This window comes from Pimephales promelas, chromosome 24 (assembly GCF_988280905.1).
Source record: "Pimephales promelas chromosome 24, fPimPro1.hap1.1, whole genome shotgun sequence".
NCBI lineage: Eukaryota > Metazoa > Chordata > Actinopteri > Cypriniformes > Leuciscidae > Pimephales > Pimephales promelas.
This window is the reverse complement of record NC_142792.1, coordinates 11,918,177-11,940,189: the sequence shown is the minus strand read 5'-3', so window position 1 is coordinate 11,940,189 and position 22,013 is coordinate 11,918,177. Positions and strand designations below refer to the sequence as shown.

The 22,013-nt window shown below is 38.9% G+C and overlaps 1 protein-coding gene across 6 annotated transcripts in view; it reads left to right on the top strand.

The window, feature by feature from the left end:
• Window positions 1-16,221, top strand: part of syt1a (synaptotagmin Ia) — a 170,187-nt gene extending 153,966 nt beyond the window's left edge. For 3 of the 6 annotated variants that reach the window (XM_039663316.2, XM_039663325.2, XM_039663334.2), the window contains 6 exons: window positions 2,799-2,915; window positions 5,563-5,730; window positions 6,606-6,773; window positions 8,417-8,534; window positions 14,066-14,199; window positions 15,375-16,221. In XM_039663316.2, the coding sequence (XP_039519250.1) occupies window positions 2,799-2,915; window positions 5,563-5,730; window positions 6,606-6,773; window positions 8,417-8,534; window positions 14,066-14,199; window positions 15,375-15,584 (915 nt within the window). In that variant the 3' untranslated portion in view covers window positions 15,585-16,221. Of the gene's footprint in view, window positions 1-2,789; window positions 2,916-5,562; window positions 5,731-6,605; window positions 6,774-8,416; window positions 8,535-14,065; window positions 14,200-15,374 lie in introns of all 6 variants that reach the window. The other 3 variants (XM_039663287.2, XM_039663296.2, XM_039663305.2) reach the window with 1 other exon arrangement.
• The last annotated feature ends 5,792 nt before the right edge of the window (window positions 16,222-22,013 follow it).

Below are 22,013 nucleotides of genomic sequence, written 5' to 3'. Positions count from 1 at the left end.
AGGTTAGACAACCAGCTAAGACTAAACAAACCAACTTAAGCTTATTTAACCTGTTGTTTTTAGCAGGGAAACACCCATATATAGTTTCTAATACCTGTGCTAATGGGCTAAATATTAAAGGACAATGAATCCGCCCTCTTAGCACAGACATTTGAATGATACACACCAATGCAGAGCAATATGGCAGTATAATGTCCGGCACAACATACATATTTTATTGTCAGCAGAACGACCTTTGAGCTTCTCAGCAGTCATTTCTCACGGTGTGCCCAGAATCATGTGGTCACCTTTGTGTGTGGTTGTTTTAATTTGTGTCTCTTCCTTCCATGTCCTCCTTATCTATGTTTTGTCTGATGACTTTACGGGATTGCCACTGGCGGTAGGTTCCCAATTGCTGTTGGATCTTCTATAGCCTGCTGTAATGACTTTTAATAGCCTCTTGATAACAGGTTTACTCTAGTAGAGTAACATATATGTAACTATGCACACAGTACATGTATATCTACAATATATATGTGTGTAAGTCTACGTATACACATATATATGAAGAGAAAAAATGCACTTGGGTACACTTCAGCAAGGTTGAATAACATTGATTTCTCATTTTTAACATGCTTCTCATTCGATGTCCAAAAAAGCAACTGAAAATTGCTTGAGTGAAGTTACCAATTTAGGAAAAAAGAAAAAAAGTTAAATGGCTGGGATAACTGTCAAAGCACGGATTGCTAGCTGCTAGTGATGCGTTCGGCTTGTTTGACTGCCCTTGGCCAAATTATCAGTACTCTTCTAGTCCACTTGAACCTAAAAATGTCCTGAAGGAGAACAGCACCCACCTCATTAGCAGGACAAATTTGTTCAAGAAGCAATTTTCAGACACGATGACCAGACTGATCTTTAATTGGCTGACATGTTTTTGAAACATCATCTTTGCCAGTCAGATGGAAAGGGTATCAATAAAGGACACTCACAGCTGCAAAATACCAACTAGTGTTAATCATTAATAAAGGGATGAAATATTTTTTCATTTACTTGCCTTCATGTTGTTCAAAAGCTGTCTGACTTCCTTTTTAGACTGGAACTTAAAAGGAGATGTTGAGCAGAATGTCCTAGCTGCTGTTTTCCCTACAATGAAAGTGAACGGTGACCACTTAATACGTCAAGAAAGATTTTTTTGTTTTTGTTTTTTTGGCTAACTTTAATTCCTATCTGCTTTAATTATACGGAAAATAACATGTCACATGTTCTGCTAAACTTCTCCTTTTGTGTTCTGCTTTCATATGGGTTTGGAGCAACAAATGAGGGAGAAGAAATGATTTCTGAATGAGCTATGCCTTTAAATTTAACAAGCACCTCGAAAAGCTTGTTGAATTGAAGTGCACAAGTGCTTGTGAGACTAGTCTGGTCCTCAGAAGGAGATAAAACAGTAAAGAAATCAATTTTGTTCAGCCTTCTGCTTTCACACTTGTAACCCAACAACTAATAAAAAAGGCCCTGTACACAATATGATCCCTCCCACCAACACCTTCTGCTGGCATGATGCTTACAGCTTCCATGAGCGTGGTGGTTATCACCAATAACTAAGGGTCATGACAACGCCACTGTGTGTGTTGAAGATCACGTCACAGAGAATGAGGGTCACTATAAGAGCACTCTTCTTGAGAACGTGAATGCCCTGCATGCTTTACAGATGAGCAAAAGTGCCCTTTTTAGAAGGCAACTATTTCACAGTGAATGAACTGAGAGCTGAGTTTGCCTCAACAATCGCATGCTTTCCAGCAACAACAAAGCTCACTCGACTTTCCCTTAACACAGCGTCTTAGACTCAGGCTAGCTAGGGAGCTACTGCCACACCATCCACAACATTTCCCCACTGATTTGTTGATGCCAGAGATTGTTCTGCCTGAAATAGCATAAAGGTCAATGTATTGTACAATGTATTTCTTAAGAACATCTGTCTACTCATCTTGCTTAGGGTTGGGCGGTATGACAGAGTAATTTGCATAGTATCAAAGTATCGGTATACACGATAAACATTTTTTCCATCAATGCTTTTCAATAATTGTATTTATTTATCATGGATGCATAATGAATTAATTATTAAGAAAATTACGATTATTAGAAGATTAAATATATATAAGATTATTAGTAACAAATTAATTATTAATCTGGAATCTATGCCGAAACAACTTTTCATAATCTATCAAGTGAACATAACTTAGCCATAATATAATATACACAAACTCAGTGTTATATTTCTCAATATACATACAAATTCAAGCACAATATACAAAAATTATCATAACATTAATAATCAGAATTAATAACTCCTCTTTATGGACTAAATCTTTCATGTTAAAGGGACCAATGCCCTCCAGTCCTCCATGAAGAGTCTGAAGGGTAAAACGTCATAAACATGATTGGATGAGCCAAGTTCGAAGCCATTGCAAAATAGCGATATACAGTACCATATGCGTTGTCGATGTATTTTCATACCCCCCAGCCCTAGCCTTGCCCCTCCCACCAACCTAAACTGCTTGCACTCATTCATCTTTTTGCAACTCTTTCCACGACTTTCCATAGGAGAGAAAGGGGTTCATAGCCCAAGTCTAGTGCATCACTGAGCATGTCATGGTCTTAATTGCTGTGGTGTTTTAGTGCTTGCTCCCCCCTAATAGAGGTGCGGTTGAAGAGCAGGCTGGTCCAGGGCTGGCCCGGCGCTCTGGCGAGGGCAATCGGGCTGCGCCAGCGTTGGGCCGACAGGACTGACTGTTAGTGGGTGTCTCCTTCAGGCCTTGAAGGATGAGGATGATGCGGAAACAGGGCTGACGGATACAGAGAAAGAGGCAGAGCCTAAGGAAGAAGAGAAACTTGGCAAATTACAGTACTCCATGGATTACAATTTCACAGAGAATACGGTAAGGAGCCGTCTCCGAATCATCGTCACTGTGTGTGGTGTTTAGTGAGGTCTTCTTCGTAAGTACAGCGTGTTTGTCCGTCAAAATGTAACTAGCTCCATTCAAATAATGCCCATTCCTCCAAGGTTATTCAGTGTGTCACTCTCACATAATTGAATACGCACTATAAGGTGTGGGTTTAAAAAAACACTCTGAAAACAAAAAGATAGAGTGAAACTTTTCCGAGTCATTTTTCTAGCTGCGCTCTATTATTAAGTGCTATCTCTGAAAGCCAGAGGAATTCAGACTTCGCACTTAGGAAATAATGCCCATCACCCTGTAAACTCACCAAATGCTGTAAATGTCAAGGGCACATCACAGCAGTTAGATTTGTGTTTGAATCGGCTTTCTTCCACACTGACTGAATGGGGGTGCTGGCTTGTCTTCAACTCTGAGGCTAAGCCGAAATTCACTGGGCGCCTCTTACAGGCTGTTGAGCTTGAAAGCTAAGTGACTTCCAGAATGAATGCGCTTCCTTTTGTCAGATCCTGGCTGACAGATAATTGAAGCTGTGCATATAATCTTACACAGAGACCTGAAAGAGCAAGATTATCCACCATCACATACTCACAAATTACAGCTTTTTATTGGATGGTGTCAATGTAGTGGTGAAATGACAAAATGACTGGTAATGCATTAATCGAATGGCATAACAGTTTTAAGAACAAGAATGACATGTTTAAGATACTGTATTTGTTCTATTCTTTTGGCATGTAACAAAAATGTTACAAATAGCTGGTGAATTTGACTAAATCCTTCATATTAGGGATAAGATTATTAGTATAAAATGTAGCATGTACACAAAGGAGCAAATTCACTAAACAAGTGCAGAAGATGCAGAGAAATCCACATCAACGTGACCCAGATTCAACCCATAGACCCACACACTCCTCTAGACAGACGCACTTGCATGTCTCTCCACCCTCCATGCCAGCAGGAAATCTGTGTGCTTCTTTCCTGCCTGACTTTAAATCAAGCCGAGCATCGCTTCAGGCAGAGGAGATTTGGTCTGGGAGGTCTGGGAGATTTTTTTTGCAACTCTTGCCCTTTCCACAGGGGAAAGGTTCCAGGGAGCTCAACTAAACTCTGGGTTTGTTTAAATTTAATCTGAACCTTTAGCCAGAGAGTAAAAATAAAAATGACAAAACATTGCAGTCACAAAAGCCATCCAACACAATATCTCAGAATTCAGGGCGGCTCCTTGGAGAGACGGAGAGACAGGGTGCAGATAAGGGCGATGTTATTAATAAGGATAGAAAACGAGAACTGGGAAAACATACACGTTCACTGAGGTGAATCATTGCCATCATGGCCTGTTTTCTAATGAATCTCAGGTGTTTTAAGGACAGAAACCCCTCAATGTGTATGCCAAATAACAAACACCCCTGGAAAAAAAAAAACAGTTTTCTCTGAAAACCAATGCAGTGCTTATTTAAGATGACAGCTCAAAGCCTTCAGATGAGAGATTGTGAGTACTGAACCCACTGAGGTGAAGTCATACGGTTGAACCTTCCTCCAGCATGTCTGCATCAATCTGATTCTTAAAACTGTGTGAAGTTTTCATAGCCTGCAGACTAGAGCGATTGAAGGTTAATATGGCCAAAGTCTATATTCCTTCAAAATTTGAATTGAAATTTGAATTTTCCAGTCCTGCTCATATTTCAGCATGACCAAAAATAGCAAAATGTTGGTAAAACTGTTGGAGTGATTATGGGAGCAATGGACATTATTTGTGGAGCATTTTCTACCTTGCAACCATTGTGTCTGTGTTCGAACTGTTTGTGGAGGGTGTTTCTTTCTTGAAGTCAGAACATGTACTTTTTTTTTGTTCATCCAAGATGACAATATGAAGCAATAAAACTGTCCAGACCTTAAACCCATCACCATTTAATAGCAAAATTCAAACAGTACTACAGCCTGACAGGATATTAAAATCTCTATAGCTCCTTTGTCAAAAGAAGAATCACAGGGTTCTCTGATGGCCACCATCTAAACCAGAAACACTGGCAATGCTTGTCTCTTGCTACAGTCCTTTCTGTGGCAGCACAAGCGGAGTTTGAGAGAGAGAGATCTTTGTAGACATAGAGACGGGGTGTTTTATGGGAAGCTGATGGGAACTTGATTGACTGACTCTAGGACCCATGAGGGTATGCAGGGGATATGGTGACTGGCAGGTCAATCAGGACCTTAGCCCAGCCAGCCAGCCTATCACTTATTTGAGCTGACGGGGAGATAGGATCAGGAGGCCCACGCTTGACATGACCTGACCCCATCGCCTCCTTAATACTGGGACTGTTTAAATAGTAATGCAGGCCAGGCCTGAAGTACACACCTCAGCATCATAGCTATAACTGACCTCTCGGTGGCTTTTCATATTATTAAGCAGATATTCCTATGGCTATATTTCCATATTCCCAGAGCAACAATTGTCTTTATATGAATCCAAATACTATTATAAAATTTACAATGAACACCAGTACTTTTACGTGACATACAGTAACAGAGGTATCTACAGAATGGTGGTAGGATGATGGTTCAGACAAAGACCACGATCCTCTTCAAGGTTTTAATCATGTTCTCTTAATCTTTGACTTTTGACCCCTCGTAGCTCATAGTGGGGATTATCCAAGCAGCAGAATTGCCTGCCATGGATATGGGTGGTACTTCCGACCCCTACGTGAAGGTCTACCTTCTTCCAGACAAGAAGAAGAAATTTGAGACCAAGGTCCACCGGAAGACGCTGAATCCTGTTTTCAATGAGCAATTCACATTTAAGGTAGGTCACAAACACCTTAATCAAACGTTGTTGAATGCTCACATAACAAGCAATTTGCCATTGGATGTATGTGTTCACATTCTACTCAGATCACGTTATTTCTGATTACTTTATCTGGTCTATTAACAAGACACGCGGCATTGGAGTAATTACACGCAAATGTGAGGATGGACTCCTGCAGGTGTCTGTCATCCAGAAAGGAGCATAATTTCTATTTTGAATGTTTTCCGATTCGTTTATACGAGACGACATGCAGCTAGAAAATCATTTTTGTGTAATTACCTCAGTCACACCTCTAAATTTCTAATAAATTGCTAAGTGAAGTGGTGAATTCTTTAAAAAAAAATGTCAATATAACTGAGCCAACCAAAGGGGTAGAGGACTGTTTACCTGTTTTTTTCTCTTTTAGTCTAGCACAATTTCAACTGACATGGTACCTTGAGAATGAGAAATGAACCACACGCCAACATCAAGAGACATGTAATCACAAGTGCCTTCATTATTGAAATGAAGACACTGGAGAGCTGGTGTGTGTGATAGCGTCAAGGACAAAATAGCAACCCTTGGGTCTTATCTCTTTCCCGGCCAATCAAGCAGTTTGTCGCCATGTTGGAACAAGTCCTTCGGGATAATGAGTTTTGTCTGAAAAACAGCTCAATTGGAGGCAATCAAGAATCAAATCTCTCTCTCTCTCTCTCTCTCTCTCACACACACACACACACTCTCTTTCTCTCTTTGTCTTTGTCTTGCACACCTGCAATTGTCCTATAGTTTCATCCCAACATCTTGGTGGTAGATAAGTCCTGTAACTGGAATTTAGAGAGATTAGACTGGTAGGTATGCAAGCAATTATTTTCCCCGTTTACATCCTACAGGTTCCCTACACTGAGCTTGGAGGTAAAACACTGATGATGACAGTATATGACTTTGACCGCTTCTCCAAGCACGACGCCATTGGAGACGTGAAGGTGCCCATGAATAAAGTCGACTTTAGTCATGTGACTGAGGAGTGGAGGGACCTCGTGAGCGCTGAGAAAGAAGAGGTAATACACATGGGTGGAAATAACCTGGCTGTTCTCTGGTAATGTGATTAAATATTATGTGATGAGTGAATATATCATTTTTATTGCCTGACCTTCTTAAGTGTTGCAATTTGGCCAATTCAGTTGTTCACTACGAGTGATTTCACTACTAGTGAACAAATCGTGGAAATGTTTTTTTACAGTGTACCACTTGGTAGCAACTACTAAGTGACTGCGTCAACATCGTTTAGATTTTCTAGACATGTGATCTCAACATGGCATCCCCCATTATTTGTATCACTTAAATCATGAATTAAATCATTACTTTAAGTATTCAGAGATTTTATATGTAGGAATATAAATTTAATATATTATATATTTTTTTAAAAAAAATCAATTATACTCTCAGTGCTTTTCTTTAAGTTTGAAATGTTCCCAAATGTTAACTGGTATATTTTAAATGTTGCACACAACAAGAGTAAATATCATTTAGCTGGAGCGGCATGGAAATTCACTTACTGTAAAAGTGCAAGTCTTGGGGGCTATCTATCTTCAATGGAAATGTCAGTTAATCAGCTGGCCTGTGCCATTGTTTTATTAATAAAAAAGTGTGACTTTGCAAGCAGTGGTTGGGGAGATTCAATTTTCATGGTAAATGTCATGGAATATAGCATTCAAGCTGTGGTTTCTATGGAAACTTTGTTTTTGTGTCACGGTTCCTTGATGTAAAGGTTAATTATGATGCTGTCAAAAGCCTGCTGAGGGCAGAGAGTTGAAGGCTATCTACATACGTTGAAGGTTGCTCTTTGAGTTTGTGCTGCTGTAACACTCCATGTCCGATGAGCTAGCAAAGCACTTCAAGCATCGCTTGAGAAAGAGCGTATTGACTTTTACCAAAGGATCTCTAGAGTGTTGTCCTGAGGAGGGCACTTTAAGTGTCAGTAAAAAATAAAATGAAAGTGAACTGCAAAAGACTGTAGCTTTGTGCAACTCCATTCAGTTCTTATGCTCTTTTTCCCCCTACGCAATTCCTAGTTTCCCTTAAAAAAATTGTTCTCTGTAAATAATTTGATGTTTCGGTCAAACAGCAGTCGATTCAACATATTTACCTTGTAGGATTCATTTAATTAAGTAGTCAAATACTTTGTTTTGTTCTGATGACCTTTTAATTGACAGAAAATTGATTGTGTGGAAAATGGCATCAGCCAGTGATGTGACCTTTTACCCCTTCCTGTTGTTTTCTATATGTCACATATGTTTGCGCCCATGTTTATGAGAATGGCTCCTGAAATATTAATGGAATGTGTGTACATGTAAATGTATTTTCAATGTGTTTACCCCTGCAACTACATTTGTGGAAAATGAATGAGACTGAAAGACTTCAAACGCTGTGCTCCTCATTTCAATTTCTCTTATCAATCATGTTGAGTGAGAGACAATCTAAAAGTGTTTGTGTAAAGAGGAATATTTCACACTTCTTGTGTGCTAGATAAATTATTTTAGTCGAAAATGTTTGGTTCTCGGCTATTCTTCTTAAGCACTATTTTTTTTTTTTTTGTTGGAGAACTCAATCAGTGAATAAATTTGACCTGGTTTTCAGGTTCAGTTTTTCTATTTACCTTGAAAATGATGTCCCTGATTGAACTTTTCTCTTCCACTCGCAGCAAGAGAAGCTGGGTGACATCTGTTTCTCTCTGCGGTATGTGCCCACTGCTGGCAAACTGACCGTGGTCGTTCTGGAGGCCAAGAACCTGAAGAAGATGGATGTCGGTGGCCTGTCAGGTGAGTCCAGTTACTGGCTTGTGCCATTATGTGACAGTTTAGGACTGTCTCTCTTGTTGCCAGCTGTCAAGATAAACCATACACTGTGAAATCAAAATGGACCCTGTTTGTAAAGCCTGACCTATGAAATAATTGTCAGGAATTTAATTTACTTTAACCAAAGAAAAAATATTGAATGCATCAGGCTTGCATATAGGATGCATATATTATTATATAGAGGCCTTAGACATTTATGTAACACATGACACAGTGAGCTTTTCAAGGTAAATACATGCTGCTGATTTATAGTGCACATTATCATAAAAACATAACATGTTATTAATTTGTTCTTTAAAACATAATCACTTTCTACTTATTAGACCATGCAGAAAAATATTAAAATATTATTGGAAATAAAAGCCTAACATCTTTGCATCTAATCAGATTCCTGCTTTACATAATATCCGGCTGAATACACTAAGAAAGACGCGTTATGGAAGTTAAATGCATCGCTCCCTCCTTTCATGTTGACCTTAACACGGTTTCATTTTCTCATAGCTGTCTGTATGTAAATGTGAAGTCACTTTTAGTATATCTTTCCCTTTTAAAATCATGTAATGCATACGCAGTCATTCACAGCTACAAATCCCAAGGGCGTCGAAATGTGGCTTGAAATGATCCGACACTTCTCAAACCTGCGGCAGTACGGAGAGCTGCGGTTTATCGGCTGAAGTAATATTCGGCTCTGGTGAATACATGAATACATTTCCGCCGAGTAAATTTAGAGCTCGGCATTCAGAAATCAGCCCTCATCTGTGTTGTAACCACTTATGAAAAACGGCCTCTGCCTCGTCCATCTATCCTTCCCCACCCTCTCTCCTGCAGTCGCAGGCCATCAGCTCCAGACCCACTGCTGGGAGCCAAGAGACCCGACATTTACTTCTCATCGCTCAGCTATTAGCAGCGGAGCTGAGAACAAACTTTCTCGCTCTTCCCGGTCCATTAGCAATCCAGATTAAAGCCGGCTATAAACTGTCAGTCACGTTTCATGAGGTGCTCCAGAGCTCTGATGAAATTAACACTGTTAACAGTTCTATTTATGGGTTTGTGTTTGGAGGACTATAGGTTTCACAATGTGTTAAACCTCCTATCGCGTTACATCGCTATGCTTGTTGAATTGGCCGCTTGCCAGATCGATCAAATCCTGTGCGAATATTGTGCAGTTAAGGGTGCTTTCACTGTCAATTTCTGGGATTTTGCCTGACTCTGACGGTTTGCATTCGAAATAAACATTTTTGACAAAGCGCTCTTTGTTCCCACTGATTGTACTAGAAAAACATTTCTGTCCCTGCATTCTCTCTCTGTTTTTCTTCTCGTTCCAAGTTCGTGAAAATGGCTCAGATTTAATTGTTGTTATGGGGGAGTCGTTCTCCCAAAGGAATCACTGGAGAGCATGTCCAAAGAGCCGTCACATGATTAGAAACAATAGGCCCGCATGGATCATGCCAATAATTAGTGACTGTTTCCATTGTGATTCAGCTACACAGGGAGGACGACTCATCAGAACACTATAATTTATCCTTTTCTCCTTTCAAATCCTGTTTACTCTCCCTAATCACACAAGACGTGGTTGTTGCAGCTAAAATAAATGTAATTTGAATTAATTCACAAGAGCACTGCTTACCAATCTCTATACCTTTCTTCGATGTGCTTTTTGGTCGACGTTTGTGGTTTAGATTATGAATTGTATTTGCATATATGTATAAATTTACATTTATTTTCAATGCATTTGGGAGATGCTTGCATTGCATTCAGGTTGTACAGTTTATCGGTTATTGCACTCTTGACTTTGATGTTGCTGGTACCATGTTATATTGCTCTAGGTACAATTTCAAAGTCTCCGAAAGCATGTGGACACTTAAACCCAACTTAAAAATGTTGGAATATCCATATCAAGTGACATTTATTTTTACATTTTTTTTTAACCTACATCTTTTTACCTTTTTTTTATCATTGCATATTACACTTGTTTTTATATTTTGTATCTAACATGCTGTGTATTATAGTAAGCTAGTAACATTATTATTATTATTTACTATACTGTCATTATTAGTAATACTGTCATTTTTATTATATATATATATTCAAAAAAAGAAAGAAAAAAATACTCTCCACAGACAGTAGTGTATATTGTTTTAAAATATTTATATTTTAAATAGATAGATGCTGTTCTTTTAAATAAATACCCTGAAGACAGGAGTAACGGCTGATGAAAATTCAGCTTTGCATCACAGAAATAAATCATATTTTTAAGTATATTGAAATAGAAAATCATTATTTTAAATTGTAATAATATTTCACAATATTACTGTTTTTTTCTTCAAATAAATAAATAAATCAAATAAATGCTGGCTTGATGACCATCTTTTAAAAACATTAAAAATAGTAATGTTTCCAAACTTTTGACATACCATGCACTGTAATTGTAGTATTAGTATTTAGTTACTTAAACGTTTTATGTATTTTATTTCAGCCAAGGTTACTTTTCAATTTTTTAATTCAAGTTTTTTTTTTTTGTTGTTGTTGTTGTTGTTGTTGTTGTTGTTGTTGTTGTTGTTTTTCATGTTTCTCATCTAAAAAAACAAACTTTTTTTGCTGAATTTAAATTTTAAAAAAGGATTTTAATAGTTTTAAATAACAACACTTGTAATAGATTATCTATGTGGCTTAAGTTTCCGGATACTTTTCTTAGACTATTAATAGTCATGTTTATTTATTTGAGCAAATCACCACAAAAAATTGGCTATTAATAGCATTTCTATAGTTGTGGGTCATTGCAGTACATGCCGTCAACCACTAGGAGACACCTATGAGTCTGTAGTCCATACGGGACTGCATGCCTACAGTATGTGCCAGCCAGAGCCAATGAAAACATACCACATCAGAAACAAGGCTCAGGTTTATTTTCAATTGGATTTCCCGTATCCTATTTAGATACTTGGTTGACTATATGAACCATTAACCGAAGTCAGCACTGCCAACTCCTTGAACCACAAACTTCTAGCTTGGCTTCTGTGAGTGTAGACTACCACAGATTTCCCAAACAACCTGAAACCTCAGGCACTCTGTTGCCAAGCAACCGGGAAAAAGCACCACCGTTAATAGTGTTATAGGTCCGGAGAAGTGCTATTTAAGTTCAACATCATAAATAGACATGCTATGTGTTTTCACCATTTTAAAAGTGGATGGAGCGAGCAGCCAGAGCTCTTCAGAAAATGCAGTGTTAGTATAAGTTCAACAGGAGGTGCTGTGCTGCTCTATTTTAGAAATATATCGTTTCATCTCACATAATCTGAATTAAATCCATCAGTGTTCAATCCGAATGTGATCTGACGGTCAGAGTGTGAAGCCTCATGCATGAATCAGGGTAGGTTTTTAAAGTAGGTTTTTAAAGTATTCAGTTTTCTGTAGGTTGTATTTTATCCCAGCATTTATGTAGTGTTAAAAAACTGAAACAGGAAGTGCTTCTGGACCAGTGTTGTTTACATCTTGTGAAATGGTCTATAATCACAACAATTTAACGTAAGCAAGAATGGGATTTGAACTCAGGTCTTCTTGATTAAAGCCCATCGCTTTATCAACTGAGCCACTGAGTCTGTTGAGTTTAAGGGTGTAACGAGTATTTTTCCATGTTGCTCACATTTTTTATGATCACCAAATCTGTATTTATTGGATAGAAAATACTCCAAAACTAGTAATATTGTGTAATATTATTACAATTTTCTATTTTAATATTTATTTTAACCGTGAATTTTTAGCACTCATTACTCCAGTCTTCACTCTTCAGTGTCACATGATCCTTCAGAAATCAGTATAATATGCTAATATATAATATTCTTTAGTATTATCAATGTAAAATTATTGTGCTGCTTCATATTTTAGTAGAAATGTGACCGATTTTAGGATTCTTTGATGAATAGAAACTCCACGGATTTTAAATAGAATTTTTGTAATGGTGTGAAAGTCTTTTCAATTCAATGTATCCATGCTAAATAAAAGTATTTATTTATAACAAGTTTTACTGACCCCAAACGTATGTATTTCGATTAACATGTCATCTTTTACAGTCCTAATAGTATGCATAATGGTCATCCTTACACCCTCACCTTGTGAGATGTAAGATTACACTTCCAAAAATTGCATGCCACAGATTTTGTGCTGCCTTGCTCCTAATATGGTATGGGTATGCCTCTCTCTCTCTCTCTCTCTCTCTCTCTCTCTCTCTCTCTCTCTCTCTCTCTCTCTCTCTCTCTCTCTCTCTCTCTCTCTCTCTCTCTCTCTCTCTCTCTCTCTCTCTCTCTCTCTCTCTCTCTCTCTCTCTGTATGGAATGTGCTACTCTCATTTTTTTTTCCACAGACATAGAGTATTTGGATTAGTTGAAAAATGGAATTTGAAATGCCAGAGATGTTTTGAATTCCCTGTCATACAAGAGTGTCAGGTAGAGAAGAGGTGAAATAAAATTACATTTTGGACAAAAGGTAATTCTGAAATAGAGTTAAATCTGTCAAGTTCAACCATTACTCACCTTAATAACCGCTGCTATATCCTTTTTTTATTGTAAGGCTCAGGAAGGCATAACATACACACATTTGCTCCCCTTTTTCAAAATGGAAGGTGCATAGGCGTAAAATCAGATATTTTGTTGAGATTTCATCCTTAACTTGTTTGGTGAGGTTTCAATCAAAAATCGATTCTAAGAAAGGTGAGTATGAATCAGTAAGGTAAACAGATGAAGAGAGATGCATGATGGGGACAGAATATAGATGCTGGAAATGATAGTGCTTTGAGGCACAGGCAGAGATTGATGTGCCCGAATGGCAGTAATGTCACAGGGAAGAGACTGGAGGGCACACAGCTGCCGTGTGTAAATAAAAGCTTGGACTATCCTGACACGTATCACTAAAGATCTGCTCTGTGGTGAGGCTTCAGTAGAGGCTGCAGATGTCGTGTTCCAGCGTGCACAGAAACAATAGTGATTTAAGTTGATTTATTTATTTGGAAAGGGATCATGTGCAATACCACAAAAGTTTACATTTAATGCACTGTGCCAGATTTAGCCTTTGGCTAATTTTCAATCGCTGTCCCTTGGCAGGTCATCATACAGTAAACAAACCTCACAGTAATACGATTTCTTTTTTTATATGATACATGCAATACATTGCACTCAAACACAATTTTTCTCCTTTTTTTGACAAGATATGAGTATTCCGGTGGGAAGTAGCTTGACAGTCCAAAAGCAAAATGATGAAAGGGAAAGAAAAATAAAGAATATATAGAATAAAAGATACATAAATATTTACAGAAACTAATAAATTAAATTAAAGTAAAAATTATTTTATTCCAAAAACTGAATGTTCTTTATGGTTTTCACCTTTTATGACCAGATGTAGAAATCGCACTTTTAAAATTCCCTCATATATCCAGATTTTCCAAGACTGTGGAAACCTTTATCCTTAATAGTTCTCATGCTCATGTTCCTGTGTGTTTTCAGATCCCTACGTCAAGATCCACCTGATGCAGAACGGCAAGCGGCTGAAGAAAAAGAAGACGACAATCAAAAAGAACACCCTTAACCCTTACTACAATGAGTCTTTCAGTTTCGAAGTGCCATTCGAACAAATCCAGGTAATGAAATTTGTCTTTGTTACTTTGTCACTGAAACTGAGCTTGCATATGACAACGGCAAATCCGACGCAAATTCAAAAATTAATCGTTGTCGGAAACGAATTGTACGAACCCTTTGTCGAAAACAGAGAACCTTGTGAAATGCGATAAGGCTCGGCATGAGGCTTTTAAAAAAATGTAGTTGCTAATTAGTTGGAAAATAAAATGGGTATGACGCCTGCTAGTCCAACAAGAGTAGATTTGCTTCAAAGTGATTCAGCATTTCACAGTTTAGAGGATACATTTTATGCTTTGAGCTGCTTTGAATTCAAAGTGTGTTTGGGGGTGTGTTAACCAGAGAGGCCCCATTCTCACCAAACAGCATACAGACGTTTCCAACAGTTCCTCGCTCGTTGTACATCCCTTAATATTTCATTATATGGCAAATTAGCTCTGGTTCCGAGAACAATAGCCCCAGGCCTGTTCTCACCGGTCGGTGAAATCCAAGCGGAGAGGTGGATCGAAGGATAATCAGGGCTCTGAAGACACTAATTCATGTCGTCTGCTCGCATTTTGTGCGCGGGCGGATCAGGCTTCTAGTAAGCAAGCTAAGAGCGAGCCATGGACCCCGAACTCACACCGCTCGCAGTCAATTTACCGAGTTGTCCGGACCTCTTTGGTAGCCTTTCTTTGGTATCTGCCGCCATGCTCTTCAAAGACTCACTCTGCTGCAGAGTAACAGGCCCTTGAATAGACTGCCACACTGAGATAATTGTGGTGGATTTCAATGGCGTCAACTATTGCACCACTATGTGTTTTTTCAGTCATTGTTAAACAATGTTACTCAAGTCCAGCGACAGTAATGTTTTCTTTGTTTTTTAAAGAATGAATACTGTACTTTTATTCTGCTGGGGTGCATTAAATGAATCAAAAGTGAGAGTAAAAACTATAATGTTACAAAGGCTTAAGAAAATATTAAGCAACACAACCGTTTCCAACATCACAGGAATAAATAATATATACTGCATGCCATGTAATTAAACTCCTTGCCTCCCTTTCTTTTGAAATGAGTGACAAAGTCAGAATTTGATTCTAAGATATTTTTGATCAGAAGTAGTAATAATTGATCAAGTGCTGGATGAACTTTCAAGTCTTGCGTTACGTCTATAATTGTGTGTCTCTAATTTCTATTACAGAAAGTTCAAGTTGTTATAACTGTTCTGGACTATGACAAGATTGGCAAGAACGATGCCATCGGCAAAGTGTTTGTGGGCTTGAACAGCTCGGGCACCGAGCTCCGTCACTGGTCAGATATGCTGGCCAACCCGAGGAGACCCATCGCGCAGTGGCACGTGCTCAAGCCGGAGGAGGAAGTGGATGCCCAGCTGGCAGCTCAGAAAAAATAGAGCAGGCCAAGCCCCGCCCCCTTCCCCACAACTCCACCCGTGTAGTGCTCTTTACCCAGTGCGTGTAGATACCTCAGTGATATAAGGATCCCCATGCACCCTCACTTCTAATTTTGTGTCTAAGAAAACCGCCTTCTCGGACCACCCCCTTGAGATGTTGTGTTGTTACGTCAGTTTCGAGCCCCTTCCTTCCTTCCTTCTGTCGATAAACTTTTCTCTGTCCTTTATTGTTTCACCTCCATCCACGACCCTAAAGTCCCCGACCAAATGCCCCCTTCTTTTAAGCAATATGATCTGTATAGATAGCGCATGACTGGAGGAATTTATTATACCACAGGTGTATATATCAGTATGCAGATGAAAATGATTTCTAGTTTATGTGTTTGTATGTTGTTACCCGTTTCCTAATCTGTGTATATCTTGATGTTTTTAATAAGATGTTCTATTTTAAATGATGTAAATGCAGACATAGAAGAGCCAATATTATATATAACGGGATTTAAGAATTTTACCTTATCGCATTCCACTAAAATATACGATATATCTCTATATAAATATTTACGAGCTAAAGAATTCCAACCTGCAAGACGCTAGTGGAGGTACACTCACTTCGTAAAGGACGGATTGCGCTTCATGTTTACTTAAAAAAAAAAACAACAAAAAAAAAAGCATACAGACGTACACGTTAAAGACACACAGAACACCACGGCCATTAACTAATATGGTTTCATGGTATAAATGTAATATGCTGCTGGCAATTATACAAGCACATGATTGCGTAAGAACTTTTTGTACTAATTTATCAAACTGAGGACCTGTACGCTTTGCTTAAACCTCTATAACGGAAGGCATTCTTCTTACTTGACGAAAACCAATCAGCCTTTTCTTTTGATTTCTAATACGGTGATGCTGTTACCTTTTAGTAGAGCGGGTCCCCTGTTTGCTTCTTTCTTGTTTTCGGTCCTTAGATTCCCGGATCTGATTTGGCACCTTGACGAAAACTGGAAATTGACAATTAATGGGACAGTCTCAAGCTGTAGCCATTGTTTCCTTGAAGCTTGATTTTGTGAATCACTTGCTTTCTTGTCGTTGGACTCGTTTCGTTGACGAATTTGTGGTTCAGCCTCAACAAAATGAAACCAAGAGTTTTGACTCTAGCTTTAAGACAACTATTTTTTAGATTAAGTCAGCGTCTGAATATTTTTGGTAACTGCATGATTTTTTTTACGATCTTTGCTAAAGGCCGGGTTACGGGGGGATTTATTTACACCGGGGCGTCCGTTTCAAGAGACTCCCTTGCCTTCAGTCAAAAGGTAATCAAACTTTGAGGGACGGCAACTTTCAAAGCGGTCGGTCCCGACCTGTCGATGAGGAGGAGAGAGACGAGCTTTTAAACACTGCCATTGTTTTTGGGGAGGTAGGAGGCGTACCTGATACGTACCACGCACACTCTGCTCGGATAGTGGTCGTAGCTTCGGTTCATCGGGGGAACAATGTATTTTGGCCGCAACGGTGCCCTAAACAGCAGTTTTTGCTTTCTGTTGCCTTCTGACAGTGACAATAGAGTTAGCCATGCTTAACTGCCAATCCCTTCCCCTGTGGCTACTGTTTTGCACTGTACCGTCTCTGAACGGACACCTGCTTGCCGGGAAACAGGGACGACACTGACTTGCGGCTCAGCTCGCACGGGCCGTCCATTTAAAAGCGGCCGGTTTGGACGCCATGAGCATTAGCGAATCCTTAACAATAACCGTAAAAGTTAATGGTCTGTACAGGTGATAACATTACATTCTAATTGTCCTTTACTACGGGTCTAACAAGAGGACGAGTAGACGTTTAGTCCATTAAAACCATGAGTTATCTTGGAGGAACCTCTCACGTACACTAGATGCTAGCTTCAGGAGGAGTTTCTAAGTGTTTGCAATGTTATTGTGTAGGTGACTATTACTTAAAAATAAAAGGAGGAAAAAAAGCTGTTTGTCATTCCATAGGAGTCTCTAGGGACTGAGTTGTGTATCACTGTGACTGCGATGTGTGCTTAGCGTTGTAGTTTTCAGTAGGTAGCGGCCATCTTGTACTGTAGTGATGTTGTGCTACCATCCCCCTATCACACGACGAGAGCACGACGGCCGGCGAGAAACCGTCAGTTTCTAATAACCGTTGCCGCTCGAGCGCGCAAGCAGGTCAATTCACACAGCATTTTGTTGAGCACTGTGCAATACTTGTATGTTCATTCCCTTAGTCTTTAAATGGGCGGTATCACTTGATAGGGGTTAAAAAAAGACAAAAAAAACAACCCTATTCAGTGGGGCGACGCATCCATCGACCGTAGTCTGGTTAGGTCACAGCACACGTGTGTAGTTTGGAACATCTGTAAACTTGTTAAGGATTCCTCCGCTTTTCCTGTTGAGTTTTCCTGCACACAGATTTAACCATCCAAACATTTGGGTAAACGTATATATACAGTAGGATGTACCCCCAAATATGAGATTATCTATCTATCTATCTGTATCTCTCTCTCTATATATATATATATATATAAATAAATATATATATATAGGCTATATATAAAACCCTTCCCTTTCAGAATAGGTGTATATATTTTTATATTTGTCCTGATATCATTTCCTCATTATTGAGATCACCTGGATATAAGAGAATTGTATCAATCTTGTTATCTGTTGTACTATTAATATGATTGGCTGTACCATTTTTGTTATCGCTGTTATGATTACACTCATGACTATTACCTGGTTATCGTTCCTTTAGTGCCCTATTGAAGACCGTTTTATATTTATTATGGAACTCAGAATGTACAGTATGGACTGTGTGTTTTGTTTCTACCTTTTATCGTGGGACCAAGTATAGTTGGCACTTTCATTTCAATGTCGCAATAAATATTGATTCATGTGTTTTATTCATAGCCGAATATGATTTCTTACCCTGTCGGAGAGATCGAACCTATAGAGAAGGTCTCCAGAACGTGTAATTGCAACTATAAGTAGTCCTACAATTACTCCTATGTTAACTGATGTACTCTCGTTATCTACAATATCTTAATACAAGAGGCTTGTTTATGAAACAAGCATAAAATGGCATTTTTAGAGTCCCGAATTGAATATACTTGGCAAAAGGGTGTTATCGCACTACCGGGTGCTGCACGTTAGGTGTAGAGCCGGGCGTACGGTAGAAGACAGCATTGCTCGTTGCACCTCAGAGGTTTGTAAAGTAGTCTGAAAAAGCCATTTCTAGTTCTGCAAAGCAACGCTATCTTTTACCACAGCCTACCAAAGCACGCAAACAGCTCCGACGACTTGAAAAAGAAAAAACAAAGCCCTATCGCTTGGCCTACGACGTACAGTACAGCACATGCATACAACCCTCTGATACTCTGCTACAACGAAAAGCCACCTTTCAAGAAAAAGCTGTGTAAAGAATTAGAATCTGATGCTGTAGGGAGATCCTAGTTGCCTTTGTGTATATCAACTGCCTGCTTGAGTATTTTTGTGTGTGGAAATTTTCTCTGTAATCTTGTAGAACTGTTCGGGGTGTTTTTTCCTGCCATACTGCTCGTCCCAGCGGCGAGCCGACAGTTATATTGCTGTGTATACCTTCATTTTTGATGAGGTGTTTTACAATTTCGTTTCACTTTGTGTAGTGATTCACTCTGTGGAGTTTCTGACTGTTGTTATATAACTTCATATACACAAATGTTCAATAAAACTGTTTTATTTCCTGTTGATAAAGAACCTTCTCAGGAGTTCGTTCTTTTTTTTTTGTAGACGACCTTCATTTGAATCTGATGAAAGTTAGGTTGTTTCCACCAAAATATCATTTTGTTGTTTTTTTGTACATGAAGCAAATGAAGCAAAGCAATCTAGTTCCACAAAGAGCCCATGCATGTAACGGATGTGGACAGGGTATGAAGATAGACAACTCTAGCTGACGAGTTTTCCGAGATTTATTTGCTCTGCAGAAGACAATCTCACATTAAAGGGTTAGTTCACCCAAAAATGAAAATTAAGTCATTAATTACTCACCCCCATGCTGTACCAACCCCGTAAGACCTTCGTTCGTCTTCGGAACACAAATGAAGATATTTTTGATTAAATTTGAGAGCTGTATAACTACCACATTGGCTCCTAAGGGACTGAGACTTCCTTATAGATTTCCACGACGCATGCGCGAGATTTGCGATCTGCGTACACCAGCTTACACTACTTCAGATCGCAATTCTCGCGCATGCGTCGTGGAAATCTATAAGGAAGTCTCGTTCTGGCCTACAAGGAAGAAAAAAATAGTCGAATAAACTCGTTATTTTTGTATGTTTTTTCGCACAAAAAGTATTTGCGTCGCTTGATAAACATATAGTTGAGCCACGGTAGTCACTTGGGATATTTAAACATTTTCTTCATTGACTTTTTGGGCCGTCAAGAGGCAGTCCCTTAGGAGCCAATGTGGTAGTTATACAGCTCTCAAATTTAATCAAAAATATCTTCATTTGTGTTCCGAAGACGAACGAAGGTCTTACGGGGTTGGTACAGCATGGGGGTGAGTAATTAATGACTTAATTTTCATTTTTGGGTGAACTAACCCTTTAATTGGCTTCTGGTCTACTGTTTCCTTCTATCTGCACCTCGAAATTTACACACTCAACATGGACTGCAGAGCCTCCTTTGTTTTTGACATTGCACTGAAACAGCGCGAAAAGAAAGAGTGTTAAACAAAGCATTGTTAAAACTTATATTTAACTGTAAAAAAAAATGCATAAAACAGCTAGTTTATATTATATTTACTTTGGGGCAATACATATTAAAGGGTCACAACACAATTTCCAAAGAAAACAATAAAGTAGCGCAGCAGCATTTTACACGCAACCTACCTCCCTTTTGAGGAGACCGAAAAATTCAATTAAACATAAATTGGAAATTAGAATGAATAAAGTGCATTTGTAACTCTGTTACTCATGTGTAATAATGAATGATCAGGGTTCCCAGTCATGGAAATGATTATATTGACCAATTATATTGAATGTTCAGCTCTAAAACATTGACTAAAGTAAACGTAGAAATTGCTTTACGTACGTGTGATTTCTATCAAATTAATTATTAAAAAAAAAAATCCTTATCCAGCAATCGTGAATGTCATTGAAAATCACTTGCCAAAACTGTTTGTCATAGTTATTGTAGTATTGTCTGCAGCTGAGAACTAATAAATGATGACAAATTTGACAGCAGCGGCTGGAGGTTATCCCGTTGATGCCCCATGGCCTTCTCGGTAAGGTCAACTTTTGGGGCCCTGGTGGTCAGATATGGAAAAGGAGATTTGGTTTCTGTGCATATAATGTATACACATATATTCTCCATATATAGTAAGACTAGTAGCATTCTCTCTGGATTTGACAGATACGCCAGTAGGCCATATATGGATTCTAACCCCTGTTGAAAAGTCTGAATCTTGAGGGTCAAGTGTGAAATATCCAAGGTGAGACAACATTTCTGTGTCTTTAGTTAAATATGATCTTCCATTTCAGGCTTACTGAGTGCGAAGCCCACGGAGATATCCTCTGAGCAGATTGGGTCTCGGGAGCGAGCGGACGGAAGCGCTGATAATGAAATACGGGCTCCTTGAAGAACAAGATAAGAGCGAGGCTGAGCGGGGGTCTCAGGACTATCAGCGCTACACGATCAAATGCATTTCGGTATACATGACTTTGACCATCTCGCACCATTACGTACACATTACTCAGCTGCCGCGCGTTTCATCTGTGAGTAGATCTTCAAGGTCTGCTTAAGAGCAATGAATACGAGATGAGACTGGTGTCTGTGCGCCTTCACACAGTCAAACTCGAGCATGAGTGCAGAATTTAGCATGATCTGAGGTTACAAATCCTTCCAGAGAAAAACCTCATGTTCCTTTCCTGAATCTGTTGCTTAGCTGAGATTTTTGATTTATGCAATTGCAACAATAACATATTTGTGGCAAGTTAATTATCAGGTCCTTAAAACAATAATGAAGTGGTATGACAAGAACATGGTTGTGACTCCATAAAATAAAAATTATACAGTTCCCATGTTCATTTCAGAGGTAGTTGCGTTTGTTTTTACTTGTAGCCTATATTCAGCCCACAATGTGAAATAATAACACGTCAGAAATGTCAAATCTCAAATCCGACCTCGGTCATCAGATCTTGTGAAAAGATAGGCTATCCGTTTTGTCTGGTTCCCAAAACCAGTAAAACCTGTTAACAGAAACTTTTGTCTGGTACCCCAAAACATTAACAGACATCTATTAGCCTGAGAAGTTGACTGAAAAAGCCAGAGAATAGCAGAAGCAGGAGATAAAATTGCAGAGTTCACCCTGTAACCCTTAACCTGGACATTCTTTTACCCTGCTACAATTTTGCAGAGACCAATCACAAACTGACTT